The sequence below is a fragment of the Myotis lucifugus genome, unplaced genomic scaffold (genome assembly GCF_000147115.1).
Source record: "Myotis lucifugus unplaced genomic scaffold, Myoluc2.0 scaffold_30, whole genome shotgun sequence".
Classification (NCBI taxonomy): domain Eukaryota; kingdom Metazoa; phylum Chordata; class Mammalia; order Chiroptera; family Vespertilionidae; genus Myotis; species Myotis lucifugus.
This window is the reverse complement of record NW_005871078.1, coordinates 4,901,327-4,920,653: the sequence shown is the minus strand read 5'-3', so window position 1 is coordinate 4,920,653 and position 19,327 is coordinate 4,901,327. Positions and strand designations below refer to the sequence as shown.

The 19,327-nt window shown below is 35.4% G+C and overlaps 1 protein-coding gene across 10 annotated transcripts in view; it reads right to left on the bottom strand.

Annotated features, from left to right (window-relative positions):
* CPNE8 (copine 8) overlaps positions 1-19,327 on the bottom strand; it is a 184,125-nt gene that overhangs the window by 87,428 nt on the left and 77,370 nt on the right. For all 10 annotated transcript variants that reach the window (XR_002828720.1, XM_023752294.1, XM_023752291.1 and 7 more), the window contains 4 exons: positions 15,400-15,463; positions 9,466-9,569; positions 3,146-3,250; positions 1,673-1,714 (listed from right to left, as the gene is read on the bottom strand). Coding sequence is in view for 9 of the 10 variants with exons in the window: in XM_023752294.1 (XP_023608062.1) it covers positions 1,673-1,714; positions 3,146-3,250; positions 9,466-9,569; positions 15,400-15,463 (315 nt within the window). In the remaining variant the exon portion in view is untranslated. The remainder of the gene's footprint in view (positions 1-1,672; positions 1,715-3,145; positions 3,251-9,465; positions 9,570-15,399; positions 15,464-19,327) is intronic.

The following is a 19,327-nucleotide window of genomic DNA, read 5'->3' as shown; positions in this document are numbered from 1 at the left end:
ATTGTCATGGATACACATGTAATCTGAATGTATACCCCTAGTTTATAAGTTATTAAATTAAAATTTCCCCCAATTTCCTAAAAATACTAGGAAAAGGCCACAACTTTTGCCCATTCTCAATTAAAATGTATATGATCTATTATAAAACTTTATATGACACACCCTATATGTATATCATTGGATATATGATAGAATGCCTACTTTACGCAGATTGGCATTGTTTCTTTCCTATTTATTCTGAGAAGCAAAACTCATTTTCTCAGTGAATAAAGTTTAGTGAAGCAATCAGGCATCAGTCCCTATGGAAACACATTAGGTTATCTTGTGAGATTTCTTCAGAATGCATGCAGAATTTGTGTAAAGAAACTCTAAATAAACAAATAATTAAATGAGTAATCTGACAGGAATGCAAAGATCAGTGATACAGCATTGATCATCTCTAGGTATAAACGTTAAGTCAAAAAACGTTAGGCCACTTTAGCACAATCATGTTTGGGTTATAATTTGAAGACTGAAATCACTGAGTCTTATCTAACTGTTTGGTAATGGCTGCCGTGGGGAGTATAATCTCTACCTTTCTCTCCATCCTCCCTTATCACTCCTTAGAAAGGAGAAAATGATAATTGGGCTAAATTCCAGGACACATAATGGACCATATGTGTGAGTGTATGTGTAAATAGCACATGCATGCTTGCATGAGGTGCTCCAATTAGGTATTTTCCTACCCAAGCAGCACAAGGGTGAGGGGAGGTGCCCTCTCAGGACGGCCAATCTTTTTGATCCAACCTGTTCCTATATTAATAGGAGTGTTCAGGTATCCAGACCCTTAGAGCCTGGGAGCTGGCTTGCATACAATGCAGAGAGAAAAGCCTTAGATCTTGAGCTTTAACCTCATGCCTTAGCTCCATTTACCAGTCACCTCTGGGCTGGAATTTAGGGCATGCAGCCAAGTAAAATTAAATGCCCTTTGTTTTCCAACTTGTCATTCTCCTTGGCCTCCCTATGTTCACTTCCTGGGACCACCTGGAGAGGCTGTTTTCTAGGCCAAGGCGAGATTTGAGCATTACTGGGTACCTTGGCTTTAACATCATCTAAAAACACCTCAAAATCAACCCTATTTAAAACAATAGAAACGGTGGGACAATACCTAAGAAGATAGAAAAAAGGTAGTGCATTCCCTCTTTTTTAGTCTTTAACGTCTGCTGTGACGTGCAGAGGGAGACCATAATTGCGGAACTCGGAACAACTATTTTTACTGGCAATCAGACATAATCCTTGCATTTTATTTTGTTGTTTGTTGTGAGGGGAATATCTGTTTTGGAGGGGGAGGGGTGAAGACTCAGGTGTGTGCCCATGAATGATATGGGATATAAAGATTATAGGAATCTTCGGAGAGATTGGGAGATACAGAAATAAAACAGCATCTGTAAGCTGGATACCATGAGAAATCTTCAGATCCAAATGTACTGTTACTGGAAATGAGGAAGACTTCTATTTTAATCTCCACATTAAAGACAATACACTCATTCTTAAAATCTCATGTAAACACTTCAGCAATATTTGGAAAAAGAGGACAAAATTAAAATGCAAAAACATGGTCATTTCAGTATACTTATTTATTAAAGCATATTAAGTGCCAAGAGCAAGAATAAAAGAAGAGACAATGTCTTACCTCCCATCTCGATCCCAGTCATACACCTGTACTTTGATTGTTCTGTCCATGAGAAAAACATACACATAAAGTGACTTAGTAAGATCAAAATGATAAATAAACCCAAGAACTTATATGTCATAGTCCATGGACATGGGCAATAGGGTAGTGAAGACCTGGGGGGAATAGGGGCTTGGAGGCCGGGGAGTTAAGGGGGGTAAACGGGAGGCATCTGTAATACTATCCACAATGAAAAATATCCATGAAAAACAAAATAAATGAATTGTAGTTTTTAGAGACAAAATAGTGTACGCCTGAAGGCTTTCCACAGTAATTTGAACTTGTCTTTGATCATTTTATTGCTAAATTCAATTTGTGTCTTAGTGAGGTTTCTAAAATCTGCACTGATTCTGTAAAGGGAGCAGGGAAAGTATATGGGAGAGGCGTGTAGTGTGACAGAGCTCCTTCCTCAACAGGGAGACATTCAGCTACATCTCTCCTTTTGAAAACATTGTGTCAGAACAGGATTTCTCATCACAGTACAGACCAGAATCCCAGGAAGGGCTTGTAAAAACATGCATCCTTGGACCTCATCCCCAGAGTTCCTGGGTCAGTAACCTGGGTTGGGGCCTGAGAACCTGAATTTCTACAAGGTTCACCAGGTGATACTGAACTAAAGTATGAAAAGCACCTTCTTAGAGAAAGGATAACCAGTTAATTAAATTATAACCCAATTAAAGGAATAAAATGACAGTCAAATGCATGATACATTTTAGAATAAAAATAATGACATATTGGTAATCAATAGTTCCTTCTATGATATTAGTTAACAGAATAAATTCCCAGTTTTCTAATATACAAGTAAAGAGATAAATAAAGAGACTGAGCTCTTACTTTCTATTTATTTGCTTTTCTTTTGGGGTGAATAGGGGTTTTTATATTATAACCTTCCAATCAATGTTAATTTAAAAAAAATACACCTTTGATATTAAGAAATTTTCAGGTATATAGTGGAAAGATCTTCAGGGCCACCACACCCACCTACTAGATCTATAGATTCAGCAACCACGAGAACAGTGCTGCAAATAGAATTTTAAGGAGTTTTTCAGGGTTGATAATATATCTAGTCATAGTCTTATATTTCATATATTTACTTATGCCAGCCTAGAAAGACAATACCAAATGAAAGCCTTGAGGCAGTGAAAATTGTGGAATGACTTTTGAATAGTAATATGTTAAAAAACTTAAACTAATATTCAATATCTTTTTAGCACTTTCCACATTTTTCTTCTTGGAAATACAGTCAGTTTAACCAATTTTAACTTAACAAATTATCCCTCCTCCCCAAAACATAAATAAATTATTCATTCTTTTGTGCATACACACTTACATCAGTAAAGAAGCTATTTTAATTTTTTAAGCAACTTAGGATTATTGAATACAACATCTATAGTAAATAATCAAAGCTCTCAGAAAAGCTGTCATTTATTTTACCTGTCATAATCGCCATTACATAATGCTCGGACTGAGATCTTGAATGCTTGCCATACAGGATTCAGAGTATTTTTGACAACTTCTGTTTTATGGCAAATTGTAAAACTGTAAAAAAAAGAAGAAGAATTTTCAGTTATTTCTGTGATTCAATTATGACATATAATTTTAGTAGTCATTCTTTCTCTCTTGGTGCAGAATAAATGTTGCCATTCCATTTTTTGCTACTATATCATTTAATAAGAAGGGGTTTGTGGTTTTAAAACTTTAAAGATTAGCTCACTATAATATAAAGCAATAAGATTTTGAATTACGTTTACTGCAAATGATATTCTGCAAAATCAATACATTCAAAAGCTGCTTTGTAAACAACCTCTAAATATTGTGATGACATATTAATACAGGGGAAAATATCCACAGGTCACTGAAAATATGAGTTATCAAACCCTGAGGAAAGCTGTTTTGTTGGAGTGTTGGGGATAAAAATCTGATTGGAATGGGTTTGAGAAAGAGAAGAGAAACTGAGGCAGAGTGTATAAACATTTTTGAGGAGTTCAGCTTTAAAGAGAAATTGGGGGAAAGATTAGTCAAGTGAAAGGTTTTGTTTTTGGTTTTGTTTGTTGGTTGGTTGGTTGGTTGCTTTTTAATTTTCTTTTTTCCAAGAAGGAGGCGACCACAGCAAGCTTGTAAGCTAAAGGAAACTATCCGCGAGAGGAACCAAGCTGTGAAGCATGAGGGAAAGGGGAGAAAGGCTGGAGCAATGTCCTCTGGGCGATGCAAGTGGGTCCAGGGCCTCAGTGGAGGAGGTGCCCTGGGGAGCACGGACAGTCGTTCTCCAGGAACTTTCAGGGTCGATGCTATCGTGAGATCCTGAGGAAGTTCTCCAGTTGCTCCCATTTTCTTATGACACAAGAAGCATGATTATCAGCAAAGAAGGAAGAGGGCAGCCTGCCGAAGTGTCTGGGAGAGAGGAAGAGTTGATGGATTGAGGAAAAGGAGTAGGACTCCTGCAGAGCCCAAGGGTCTATTTAAAATTAACATCATGAACCTGGCTGGCATGGCTCAGTGTTTGAGAGGAACATTGCAGGAATTTATTATGAGAGGAAGGGAGAGGGAGAGAGAGAGACAGAAACATCAATGATGAGAGAAAAATAATCATTGTCTGCCTCCTGCACACCCTTTAACCTATGGAACCTGATAGATTCCTGAGGAGGGCACATGCCCGGGTTGCAGGTTCTATCCCCAGTAAGGGGTGTGCAGGAGGCAGCCTCTCAATGATCCTTGCTCATCATTGATGTTTCTATTTCTCTCTCCTTCTCCCCTCTTCTCTGAAGTCAATAGAAATATATTTTAATTAAACAAAATTAAATTAACATCATGAATTTTAGAAAGATCACTCCATGTATGGTTCCTTCTTTAGCTAAACTGTTGGCTCAATATATCTGAAGAATTCCTTGAGGGAAGATAACTCAAGAATACACAATAAGGAGGAGAACCCATGGAGCCTTAAACTCAGTTTTCTGTGTTGTTCCCACCAAACCATGCAATCTCTAGACATTAATAGAGTCCTGTAAATGTTCTTGCCTGGTGTGAATTATGCAGCAGTTCATGAGCTATAAAATGTTTAAAATAGCCCTAACCAGTCTGGCTCAGTGGATAGAGCATCAGCCTGCAGGTTGAAGGGTCCCAGGTTCGATTCCGGTCAAGGGCATGTACCTTGGTTACGGGCACATCCCCAGTAGGGGGTGTGCAGGAGGCAGCTGATGGATGTTTCTCTCTCATCGATGTTTCTAACTCTCTATCCCTCTCTCTTCCTCACTATAAAAAAACAACAACAATAAAATATATTTTAAAAAAATGTTTAAAATAGTTTTGGTTAGAACAATATATAAACCTGGTCCTCACCAATCCTTAGTCGTGACGTATTCTAAAGACAGGATTCTCTCTAACAGTCATGAACATGAGAATTGCCATAATGAACATTGTGCACTTAACCCCCACAAGCAAATAATCTCTTTTGAAAAGCCTTTGAGTCTATCTTCTTCCTTTAAGGCAAGAAGGTTTGTTTCTATTAAGATGTCAAATAGAAATATACAAAGATTTCAAGTATTCATTATACGAATTATGGCATAGTGCCATCCCTTTCCTGGTAGTATCCTCACTCATCTAAAGAAACACATGCTTCTTACTAAATTGAAAGAGCTCTGTAGTCAATGCTGTCAGAATTGACTCACTTAAGCAATTTAGGGACCACTGGGGACAAAAGCTATTAAAAGAGAAGACTCAGAAAGGTGTAGTCAAGCTATCTAAAGCAGAGGGAAGAAAAACAGACGGAATCAGGGAGAGGTAGGCAGGAAAAAAAACCCAACAGGCACTCAAATGAGAAAAAGCAAAAGTACACAAAAAATGGTTAAGAAACATTCTTAGGGACAAAATTACATATATTGTTTTGTTTCAGAAAAAGATACCTGCCTTCCTTCTTAATATAATACATTCTTAAAGATCTACAAAGGGGCCTTGCCTTCTCTTCTTCTCTTGTATCATATTCTACTATGTATTAAGTCTTCGGTATGGTGATAGATTAGGTAGATAAATAGCTGATAGATAGATAGATAGATAGATAGATAGATAGATAGATAGATAGATGATAGATAGATAGATGATAGATAGATTTATAGATGATAGATAGATAGATAGATAGATAGATAGATAGATAGATAGATAGATAGATAGATAGAAAGAATGAGGAGCAACTAACTGACTATTTCACACCCACATGTTCAAAAATCTACTGACTTCTTTCTGGCCTCTTTGCTTAAGGTTAATCAAAACTTGTTATAGCCCTAATATCACCAACCATAGTAATTAAATACTTTGACACTTGAAACTTCTTTTAAGACAGTGCGTCATCTTCTTAGTGAGGTATTTATGAGCCAGGTAGTCATCTGTCTTTGATTAATCATTTTCGATTGTAATACATGAGATGTGATACAGACAGCAAAATCTCACCAGAAATTCCAGTGCTACTGTCACTAATGAAAATTCTGACAGGAGTCTGATGTAGCTCTTTCTAACATTCGAGAGTGTGTGTATATATATAATGTGCTAAGTGTCCAACCATCAAGGTAATGACATCATGTAGCAACGCCCGGCTTCCTCTCCCTAGCAACTAGCCTCCTTGCAGTTTCTTCAGCCCAGGAACACAACTTGCTTTATAGCCAGGTGGAAACATTTCACACTGTAACCAAATGTCTGTGAAGTGTTTTCACGAGCCTCATCTCATTTGATCCTCACAGAAGTCCTGGAGTAGGTAGATAGGAGACTTGGTGGAATCCTATTTTATTTTCATTAGCCGGAAAACAGAGATTTAGAAAGCTTAGAAACTTGACTAGACTGAAAAGAAGTAATGGTGGACCTTCAAAATGACTTCAGATTTTCTCACTGCACAGAATATAGTCAAACACTGCTGCAGTTAAATATTTTACCCTTTGTTCTCTCTGCATGATCTACAATAATAATCTGCTTCGTGTTGATATTTACTGCTGTGTTGCTGACAATTACTGGAAAGAGAAGTTGGGGTGCTTCGTTAGGCTGGAAAAAGTTTAGCTAAATCAGAAAGCAGGTTTAATTAAACAAGTTTATAGATATAAAAGGCTAAGTTGACTCGCACATGTGTGATACATATCAAGCTCTTGCTGACACTATTTGCATGCACGTGTTTCTATCTGTCATTGTCGATCGTGAATTTGGTTGACACTTCTATTATAGAGAAAGGGCGAATAGCGATATTAAAATATTTCTTCTAATTAATTTCCTTTCAGTGTGCACAAATTCATGCACCGGGCCACTAGTTGTTTTATAAATATAAAGTGTATGCATGTTATAAATAGCATTATAAGAAAAACATATTAAATAATATGTATTAAAGTACTTTAAATGAAGCCATTTACCAAAAAAAATCTATTCTAAAGGAAAAATATTACCTAATTATAAATACAGGTCAAGTTAACAAATTAATGGGAAAGCAGAAAAGAAAAATTTATAATCACATATTATTAAGGTTTTTAATAATGCTTCTGGTGGAAATTAGTTTTATTCTTTCCTATAAAATGAGCCTTAAACACATTCAGCAACAGGCAGTTTTTGAAACAGCTCCATATTCAAATAAATGCTAAAAATAAGACTAAAATCTTTACAGTCAAAAATAGAGACAGCAAGTTTGGCTCAGTGGATAGTGTTGGCCTGCAGACTGAAGGGTCCCAGATTCAATTTCTATCTGGGGCACATGCCTGGGTTGCTGGTTCTATCTCCAGTTGTGGGCATGCAGGAGGCGACAATCAATGATTTTCTCTCATCATTGATGTTTCTGTCTCTCTTTCCCCCTCTCCACTCCTCTCTGGAATCAATAAAAATATATATATATTTTTAAATAGAGGCTTATAAATAAAAAGTGAAAAGTAAATGCATTTTTACTCATTTAAAATAAAACATATATATTAATGTACTAATAAATATGTCTTAGTATATATACTTGCATCTAGCTCGTGAACTAGTTTTATGTGTATAAATACAGGGTGTCCCAAAACATGTATATACACTTTAACAGCTGATAGCTCAATTTTGAAAATAAAATGCATTTTAGTAAACATTGCCTTTATAGTTATTCAAAGTATATGTATACATTTTTGGACACCTTATATTTGTGGGTAATTTTCTGAAATGAGATTTATCAAATTTTAGTAATAGTTGTTTTTTTAAATAATTTGAGATATTTTTATTACTTGTATGTACTTTAATTTCTTAATATTGAGATTTCATTTAATGACTAAGTTATCATTCAGACAAGCATAATAAATTCCTGCAATGTAACTCTCACCAGTAGCATTAAATGTGTGATAGATTGAAATGTATAACTAATCTTTATCAATGAAGAAAACTAGAAGAATAAAAATAGAAAATTCAAGAAACAAGTAATTCAGACAAGAGGAAACAAAAGAACATTGTGATTCAAGAAATTCTGAGCTCATTCTTTAATTTTTCTATATCTTTAAAATGACTTGCAAATATGATTATTTTCTTTATTGCCCAATATTTTTCACATGGATAAAATCAGTGTTTAAATGCAAATATTACTCTGACATCCTAACCACCAAAACAGAAGAGAAGTATGCAAAATTTAATAATAGGATGCCATAATAGCCAAGAATTGCCCAGTATCTGCATTAAAAAAAATCCCACAATAAGAAAAGCATTGTTTTCTACTGCCCAATGTATTCATTTTAAATAACAAACTTTTATTTTTAAGTAACATATTGCATACTTATTACATAACATTAACATATTATATAACTATATTTATAAGTGTAGCACTATCAACAGGTATTGTTTTTTTTTAATTCCAGTCCCCTAATTTTTAATCTCTAAATGATGTTTTCTCTTTAGCTCATATTTTATTATGCATAGTTAAGAAAAACAATATAAAAAACACCTTACTATAAAATAATAACAACAGCAGCTAACATTTAAACTGTTCTTATGTTATAGGCAAGCTTCTGAATGCTTTTTGCATAGTAACCCATGTAATAATCTCAACAACCTATGAGGTAGATGTAATTATTAGTCCATTTACAGATGGGAAAACTGAATTTCACATGTTTTAAAAAACTTGCCTATGATCCCATAGCTAGTAAGTAGTAGCATCATGATTTAAACCACAGCAACACAAACTTAGCCCATAATTTTAACTGCTAAACTTTCCCACAAATACTGACATTCCAATATGAATCAAAGAAAACAATAAAATGTATTTAGTGGTAGAGTCATATGTATTACACTCTATAACCCATGGATACATTTTCAAACCAAATAGAAACCAGTCTAACAATGACTGCTAAAAATATTCAAATTACTGGAATGTAATAAAAAGTTTTACTGAATGTTAGATGTTATTAAAAAACAACAACCCTGTAGTATTAAAAAAATCAACCCATAAAGTCCATTTCATTCTCTAAGAAAATAAAGTCTATAACAAAACACATCATATGTCTACAAAAATATAATTCTTTCATACTATTAAGACATTATAATTTTATAAAAAGTAAAGAGGAAATGTTTCCATCAAGCTGAAAATCATTCATTTTAAATATCAAACAGAACATATGAAACACTTAGAAAGTGATGCACTGTTATTGAGATGGAAAATCACATCAATTTTTAAAATAAAAATATTGTACTCTGTTTATCAATTTAATGAGCTTCTCTGAGATAAATAATTTAAATAGCATCCTCACTATAGTATTAAAATGCATAAAATATAAATCTACCTGCCATCTTCATTACTTCGGTAAAACACAAGAAAAGGATCTGATTTTCCAAAGAAGTCCTTCTTGTCCAACTTGTTAGCACAAAATTGCATCAGAACAGCATCCTGAAAACAAAATGAATATAATAGCTCAAAATCTGGATTACAAATAACCAGAAACTACAGATCACAAATAAGACTTGAGAAGAAAACAAATTTGAAATTTTCTTGCAAATGGCCAAGTGTGTGAGAATTCCAGACAACATAAAATTGCTTTAAAGGACCATGAGACTGAAAACTTGACTTTGTGTTTGTTCTAGTCACAAAACTATAACATAAAATCTGTACCAATTTTCCTCTGAAAAGTGATATTAAGCTACATAACTCTAGGTATCCAATATCATAAGACAAATCTTCATTCATATCTCCTGTTATTCAAGTACATATTTTTAGAACATACACATTTTTTAAATTCCTGAGGAAATATTTACTAAACATTACTAAGTATCTATCATTTATTAGATGTTAAGATGTATTAGATGATTAGATGAGGAACAAGACTGATCCAGACTTTGACTACATAGTTTACTATCTGGAGGGGAAAAAAGTTTTTTTTCTTAATTATACAGAGTGCTCCACAATATCTCCATAACTACATTTTAAAATAATTTACATTGCATTGGACTTCAAGAAAAACAAAGCACCTTCATTTTCATTTGTAATTTAAATTAAACATGTAGCATGTTAATCACTATGCCAAACCAATCATTTTTATCAGTTTATATATGCAAGCATCGATAATCTACGTAATTTAGCTTAAAGTTAATCAAACTGGGGTATAATAAATCAAAGATATGAACCATTATTCAATTAGGTAGTATAAGCTTTTTAATAAAGTAGAAAATAATAGCCATTTCAAGAATAAAATTACTATTTTGGTTTGCTTGCTTTTTTAACTGAAAGAAAATGCTAACAATTTTGGAAAGAGGTAGAGGGTCAAAGTAATTCAGATTAAATCAAGAGGTCATAGTTTCGCCGAAACCGGTTTGGCTCAGTGAATAGAGCGTCGACCTGTGGACTGAAAGGTCCCAGGTTCGATTCTGATCAAGGGCATGTACCTGGATTGCGGGCACATCCCCAGTGGGAGATGTGCAGGAGGCAGCTGATCGATGTTTCTGACTCTCTACCTCTCTCCCTTCCTCTCTGTGAAAAATCAATAAAATATATTTAAAAAAAAAAGAGGTCATAGTTTCAAATCCTATTTGATGAAAATGTTAACAATGACTAAAAAAGCACTTTCTTATTCAACCATTTCTTTGCAGAGTCCAGCAATACTGATTAAGCGTCTACCTAAATTCTCCTTATTTCCTTTCAGTAATTCCAGAACACTATACCAGAGATGATGCTCTCTGTTTTTCATTCATTCATTGATATACTTACTTAATAAACATTTCTCAAGCAATACTCAGAGAAGTTTATAGGTCTAGATTTCTCATTTTCAAAAGTATCGATAAGAGTGTCATTTTACTTCATTATTTAGAATACAGATGTGATATCTTCTACCAGAGGAATACTCATATTAAAGCAGGCATTATGCTTCTAAGCAGGTATAGTTACAATACACATTTCAAAGAAAATTACAAAGGGAACACAAGCAAGAATAGGACTATCATTAATAACTCAAGCTCCTCAACCATGATCACTTTTCAAATCTAAGGTTTAAAGATTAAAAATTGATATACTATCCATTAAGGAAGTAGTGAGAGAATCACCTGGATGATCAAACTATGAAGTCAAATTGAGAAGAAAGGGCTGGGGTTTTTGTTTTGTTTTGTTTTGCGTTATTTGTTTCGAATGCCCTTTCATCTTCCTATATATTACATGCCCTTGGGTGAGAGTAGTTTTCTAATAACATGGGACGAGGACATTGTTCTTGTCACAGAAAAATAAATAGCCCCTTAAAGATATTTTCCCAAAGCACCTGAATCAAAACACAAACTCCCAAAAAAACATTCTGATATACTTGAAAGGCATTAATAGATCAATAAAATGTGTATTTTTCAAACTGGTTGTGAATTAAGCTTCAAAGAGATCAAGTATTGTTTAAAAATAAATTTTCACATGATCACTGGTGAATGTAATACCAAGCTGTAATTTTTCAAATTATATTCCTTAAGGCTTACAACATGAATAACCAATTCAAAAGAAAGATTTCTTTCAATGTATCAAATTATATAACTTTAGGGAAAAATATATTTTGCTATTATTCAGGTTAATAACATAGCAGGGATTTCATCTGTAACAAGCACAAAAGGTATCTAATTTATAAGGAAAAAAATCCAAGCGTTTACTTATTTTCAGAAATATACAGGCATCATTGCAAAGGTGTTTGTTCCTTTTTTAATCTCTTATGCTTAGTACCACCTGAGAGAATTTTCAAACTTTTCTTCAATGCTCCACATCAGTACAACAAACTTCCTATTAAAGAAATCCACTTGAATATTTCACAGGCATTTCTAACAAGTTCAAATCTAACTTGCTTCTCCTATAATTTTCCCAGCTCAATTAGTGGTTCATCATCCACTCAAGTGATCAAAGAGTTGTTCTCAATTTATCCCTTTTCCTTACCCTTTACACATTTCTTCACCAAGTTGTAACATTCTGAGTCTAAAACTTTCCTCAAATTTTCACTTCAGCTACACTGGCACCACCCTCGTCCAAGCCCACCTCCTCTCTCACCTGGACTTGTACAGTGTGGCATTGATTCCTTCTCCCTCTTCCTCTCTTGGACCTATCCAATCCATTCTCCGTTTAGCAGACATGTTCTTAAAATGTGAAAGAAATACTTCTGTACCTAACAAAAATGCTCCAAGGCTTTCTCCTGTATTTCAGATAAACAGACTCTTAAAATGGTCTACAAAGCTGAACACCAGCCCTAGACAGTTTGGCTCAATAGGTGGAGCATAGGCCTGCCAACTAAAGGGTCTTGGGATCAAGTCAGGTCAAGGGCACATACCTTGGTTGCAGGCCCCATCCCCGGCCCGGGTTGGGGATCATGCAGGAGGCAACCAATCTATGTGTCTCTCTCACACCTATGTTTCTCTGTCTCTCCTCCTTCCTTCCACTCTCTAAAAATCAATGGAAAAAATATCCTCAGGTGAGAATTAACTAACTGAATGAATGAACGAATGAATGAATGAAGCTGAACACCAAATGGGCTCTGAGCTGCCTTTTCCACCTTCACCTGGCAAAGTTTTACCTCAATCATCCCCCACTCCTAGGCCCTTGTCACCAAACACCAGACACACTCCTCTCCCTCCTCAGGATCTTACACGAGCTGTGCACACTGCAGTAATTTACTACTACCCTGTGGCTGGTAAACGATTCCTCAGGGCTTAGCTTGCATGTCATTTGTTCACAGAGGCCCACATGACATCCTCCCTCTTATAAGTTAGATTTTCCATTGTCTTTCCCATAATATATTTGATCACTTAGTAAACATCATGACATATTTACCTGCACAGTCATCTGCATTTCCCACAAGCCGTGTTCATTAAAAACAAGGCCCAAGGTGGTTGGTTGTGTTTTTCTCACCATTGTATTCCAAGCTTCCATTTCTGAGACTAGCACATTTGTACAATATTGTTGAATCATTCAATCAGAATAACAAATATTCTTTGTGGATAATTTCAAATTACTTGTAAGCTATGGTTTACACATCACTCAAATGATGCTTTTGTTTTCCCTGCAGAGGAGCCATCTGGGGGAGGTACTAAGAATATCAGCATTTTGCCCTAGCTGGTTTGGTTCAGAGGATAAAGTGTTGGCCTGTGGACTGAAGGGTCCTGGGTTTGATTCCAGTCAAGGGCACAGGCTCGGGTTGATTTCAGAAAGGAAGGGAGAGGGAGAGAGAGATAGAAACATCAATGATGAGATAGAATCATTGATCGGCTGCCTACTGCAGGTTCCACGCTGGGGATCGAGCACACAACCCAGGCATGTGCCCTGACTGGGAATCGAACCGTGACCTCCTGGTTCCTAGGTCGACGCTCAACCACTGAACCACTCATGACATCCTGGCCATAAGATGCAGCCTGGCCATATGCAATATATGCCTCAGTATCTTGATTTTCTTTTGAAATAGATGAATAATAATGTGTTCATTGGCATATTTATACAAAATCACCTTAATACCAGATTTTGACAAAATAGCATGTTAATGTCACTGTAAAGAACAAGTATCTTACTGACTTGGAACTTCTTTTTCTCTTTCCTCCATCATTATACAAAACTCATTATCATCCTACACATAAAGAAATTCAGAAACAAGAAGTATAATAGATGATTAGATGATATCATTAAAAGAAATCATTGTGCCAGTTTAGCTAAAAAATAGGATGGTGGTGGGTATTATTCCTGTATTTAAATAACTGCAGTATTTTTGTAAAGTATTTTAGTACACATAAAATGCTTTCATATACATTACATTTTCAGATTTAATGATATAGTAGTCAATTTTCAGAGATGGGAAAATTTTAAAAAATATTCTAGTTACCTGTTCAAATATTTGGCTCCCTCCCCAGCCCCCATCACCCCTTGTAAATATGAAAAGTGAAACTCAGAGCAATCAAGTGACTTAATAAGCCCGAGTACAAATTACTGGCAAAACCAAACCCGGTTCAGTCAGATGGTCTTTTACAGCATTTACTGGAAGTGGTTTCTGGCATTTTACACATGAGAGAACTGAGACTGAGGTGGCTGTGACCTGCCCAGGGAATAAAGACAAAGAATAAGAAAAAGAATAGGAAGGCCTTCGTTTTGAGTGCATTTCTAACTGCTTAAATTCTAATATTCTCGTTTAATTATCTCCACAAGCCTCTTATTATACTTTCCTTTTGTTATTTCACTATCCCAGCCCCCAGAGTCCCAAAGGTGCATAGTTAATTGAAATGCTCAGTTTCAGCAGTTGCAGGCAAGTAATATGATGTTTTTCTGACCATATTGCCTTTATATACATACTTATGTATATAAAGCCATAGTGATTATCTTTAAAAAAAAGAAAGAAAAAAAAAAACGACCTCTGGGGATTAAAGTGAAAAACTCAGGTACTAATTAATAGCTCTCTGTATAAAAACTACAGCCAATGTCAAAGTATTAAGTTTTGGTACTTTGGGGGAGCTTCTGTTCGTAAAATCACGAAGCAAACATTGTAAATAAAGAGTACTGAAACGTAATTTCTTTTCCCCCAAAATAACAATTCCCAGGGACCCATTGGGCCACTCAGAACAGACAGCACTGACTTCTGATTCAGAGCCCTCATTACTTCCAGCTCTCAGCTCATCTTGACAACAATGAAATCACTGAACATGAGTCAATGGCTGTATCAGCAAATCACGACTAAAAATAGCAGCTTTCTAAAAATACTGACTATGCACTTGTTCCTAGTTGGAGTGGTAGTTGGTCCTTCTTTCAAATGTGGACTTACCAAGCTAACAAATGATGGGACTGTATATATTCGGAATTAATTCAATTAGAAATAAGGAAACACGGGTATGTCATGCAAAAGGGACAAGGTCAAAGGACTAGAAATATTCCTTCAAAGTCACACATAAATCTTCAAAATTTTTGCAAAAACTAAACTGATTGGTACAACTGACAACTCCTTATATTAATGCCTCTCCCAAATGATAATGACATTAGGTTTTATTTGGAAATTTTCTATTCTATAAAAAGATCATTAAACTAACTGATTATTCTTTTGGGACTACAGAATATAGTCTCTCTGGTTAAAGTACTAAGTATCTAAAGTGATGTTTAATGAGTTATAAATTAATTTAACACATACTTTCAATTAAATTTGCTACAATTACTCAAGTTAATCATTTGTGTAGATTTTCAGAAATATTATTTAAAGTTAGTGTTGGTAACACAATTTAAACCAAAGAAATTGACTTACCCTGCAACAGTTTAGTTCCTCTGCTGTAAGTATGATAGTGCCACATTTCTTCCCTGGAATTCCTCTAAAACAGCAAAAAATATATGTATATACATTAATATTTTATATTTACAATACTATATATTTAATATTTGCACAACCAAATAAAGAGAGTATTACTAATAGGTGGGCTCTTTCCTAACAAAATATAGTCCCAGTTCCAGCATTCAGTTTATCCTATATTTCCACACATCCTGATGAAGCTAAACTTTGATCACATTCAACATGTCAGTTCTCTGCACAAGAATCTTCAGTAGCTTCATATTATCTAGCATATTTAATATAATATAATATGATGATATAATATATGATATAATATGATATATGGTATAAATCTATAACAAAACTTTCTCCTGTGGTTACTAATATTTCTATTATGTAATTAAAACCTATCCTAATCTTGGTTTCATATTTCTTTCTCCTTCATCAACATGGTAACTTATTTGCACTTATGTCTTTCTGCCATTCCCACGCCCTGACATACCGTAGTGTGTTTAACTATTCCCTACCCTGCCTCAACCTTTCCATATCTTTATATGAAACTCCATTTGTTCTATGAAACCTTATCCCAGTCAATTTCACACAAAGCTCGGCCTTCTCTGCACTCCCACTGCACTTACAGGTTAAGCATTTAATCATTCCTAAATTGTTAGAATCATATATTCTTTTCCCTTGTTTTCTCAAGTTGATTATAAGCTGTATAAGAGCAAAACTCATGAGAACAAACCTCTTGTAAACCAATAGAGTTAAATATCTATACATAGCAATTGGTCATACACATAAGAAAAATGTGTAACATAAGCAGAATTAAGCAAATTGCAACTGCCATTCAATTTTCCTTTTATGTGTCTCTGGTATATTTATGTTCACATAGCTTCTGGCTGACACTAAGAGAAAAGTTCAATAGGAAAATGCAAGGTGTGCGCATGGTTTCCTGCTTTACACAAGGGACAAGTCAAGGAGAATTTTCCAAAGGGCAATGTTTTGTTCTAACAGTATATTACATGCTTCTTTTCTCACAAATCATAGTTCAACTCTTCTGTTTGTCCTGGAAAGTAAATATGTGAAATTAAAGCCCAATGGATGCTTTTGTTCTCAAATATATTACTCATCCCTGATAGTTTTATTTGTACCAGCAGGTATGCAACAAATACATGCCCCTTAATTTCCACATACACAGGGATTGGAGTGTTAGTATCTTGACTGGGAACAAGGTGGAAGAACGGAAAGTTAAAGTATTCTCAATTGTGAATATATCAATGAAATTATACTCACTCTAAAACTGCTCTACCCTTTCTATCTTTCTATTCTAAAATTTCTTCTGGAGAGCACCACTCCATCTTGAGCTAAAAATGCCAGCTTGTGCAGGAAACTACCTATCACAAAATCTCGTTTCCTCTATCTCTTTACTCCCCATTCGGGAAATTGTAAATGTCAGGATCTTCCATTTTCTCCAGGTCTTTATGACTAAGAGATCAATTAATTTATCCTTGTATGTTTTTTCTTACAATATTACAAGCAGCATTTCTCAGTTAATTTTTCTAATCCAACTGTACCTTCTTTTTCTTCTTTCTGTGTGGAAATCACAAAATGTATATTTTCGGCATTATGGCAAACTAAACACCTTAACTGAACAACCACCTGAAAATACTTTGAAATGCTGATTACAATTTGCAAAAATTTTTCTAATGGCTCTGATAACCAGGCAAGAAAGTAAGAACCAATCAGAAGTGGAAACAAGCAGAGGCGAACCCTGGTGAGTTTGATCTTGGGCTTGTTTTTAATGGCTGCTTAGGGCATAAAGATAAAAGACCCCAAAAAAGGGGGGGCGGGGGAGGAAGGGAGACTCACAAGATGAGAAATTCAATAAATGGCCAGCTCACAGCATAAAGCTTCACTCACAATGACTACATTGACTGGTTGATTGTAGCATTTATTAGATATAAACATCCCCTTTGGAGGTATGTACAAAATAAATCCCTGCCTGAAAACTTGGTGATGAATAAAAGAGAAAAATATGTCTCTTAGTAATTCAGACCTTACCCAGGCTTGCTGCCTTAATTTCTACTACCTGGGTGGTCATAAAAGCTTCTAACCAAAAATTCAGTAAATGCAAGTGATCATAAGTGCCTGGTAAATGCAAAACCTCTCCGAAAGAGTTTGCCTTGAAACTACATCTGAAAATAATCTCACATTAAGCATTAAATATATATTTACAAAACACTGGAGGAAAAGTGTACCATGTGTTAGAGTCTCCAGAAACAACAGACTGCAGAATCCAACATGGACATAGAATAGTGGAAATGATAGTGGGGAAGGGCATGTAATAAGAGTAGAGCCACAGTTGTTTAATAATTATTCACCTTACTAATTATAGATTAGAGGTTTTCTTACAGACCCTGGGAAACTGGAGGAGGAAACAAGGCTGTAAAAAGATAAGATGTCTCGATGAGTCAATTACTCAGAAAAGAAATACATTTTGAGAACAGACCAAGGACAGGACACACTTTGATTTGGTTGCTGTGCCCGGACCCTGACCCCCTCCAGGAGTTTGCCTCAGGAACGCTGACTATTCTCTGGTCCCAGGATTGGGCTGAGCTGTTTGTAACATCATACAAGACTAGCCACCTTGTTACCAAACTTTGAGCTCCTGAGACCCAACCCTCCCCTTTTCCATGTTACACTTGCAGCTCACAGCTGCTCGTAGCTAACTTTTCCCTCGTGTGTATACAATCATCCAACTGGCAAGTGGGGGGTCAGAGTAGAATTTTCCAAGGTGACCGACTGCTCTCCCCATGCTGCCGGAATTATTGGAATAAATGCTCAGATATGATTCAACCCTGTCTCTGCTTAATGTGGCTCAAGTAGTGACAGGCAGCCTCCAACACATTGTGTCCAGTTTCAGAAATATTATGCATAGTATACAAAATGTAAATATGTATGATATAACTAAAACTTAAAGAGAAACATGGAAAGCTGAGTAACTAGCACAAGCCAATAAAAATAATCAAGAATATTTGGAGAGCCCAGCTGGTGTGGCTCAGTGGTTGAGCATCAACCCATGAAGCAGGAGGTCATAGCTTGATTCCCAGTTAGGGCACATGCCCGGGGTTGTGGGCTCAACCCCTAGTATGAGGTGTGCAGGAGGCAGCCGATCAATGATTTTCTCTCATCACTGATGTTTCCCTCTCTCTTCCTCTCCTTTCCTCTCTAAAATCAATTAAAAATTTTTTAAATAAAAAATAGAAACAAAAATTGTCACACTATGTAAAAATAATAATAAAATTTATCCATTAGTAATTTACAATATATATCAAAATTTAAGGCTTCAGAAAATTCAAAAGGAAAGAACGGATATACTCAGGGCGAGAAAACTAACTTTAATGAAAACCAGTGTATATACATTAACAGCAAACATATAGATTTTAAATTTAAATATTTCTAGAAATAGTTACTGTGTCATAACAAAAGATTCAATTAATTAGGGAGATATGATATCAATACTGAATGCATCTATAGTTATAGCTCCAAAATATATACAGAAAGAACTGGTTGTACAACACAACAAAAAGTATGCCATTATGTGGAGCAATTTCACTACTAACCTGGCAAACTACCTTGGCCAGTGATCCAGGCTACTACCACCAGTGGTAAGTCATGTTTATGTCATGTACCCCGATACAATGCACTAAGAAGGCACTTCACCTGTGTGTCCTTCCCCTCCAAACCCATAACCCCAATCTAACCATGGGAAAAACACCTGACAATCCCAAATTGGGGGACAGTCTCAGAATATCTGACTAGTACTTCTTAAAACTGGCAAGGGCATCAAAAACAAGGAAAGTCGGAGAAATTTTCAAAAAAAAACAGAAGATCCTGGGAGACAAGA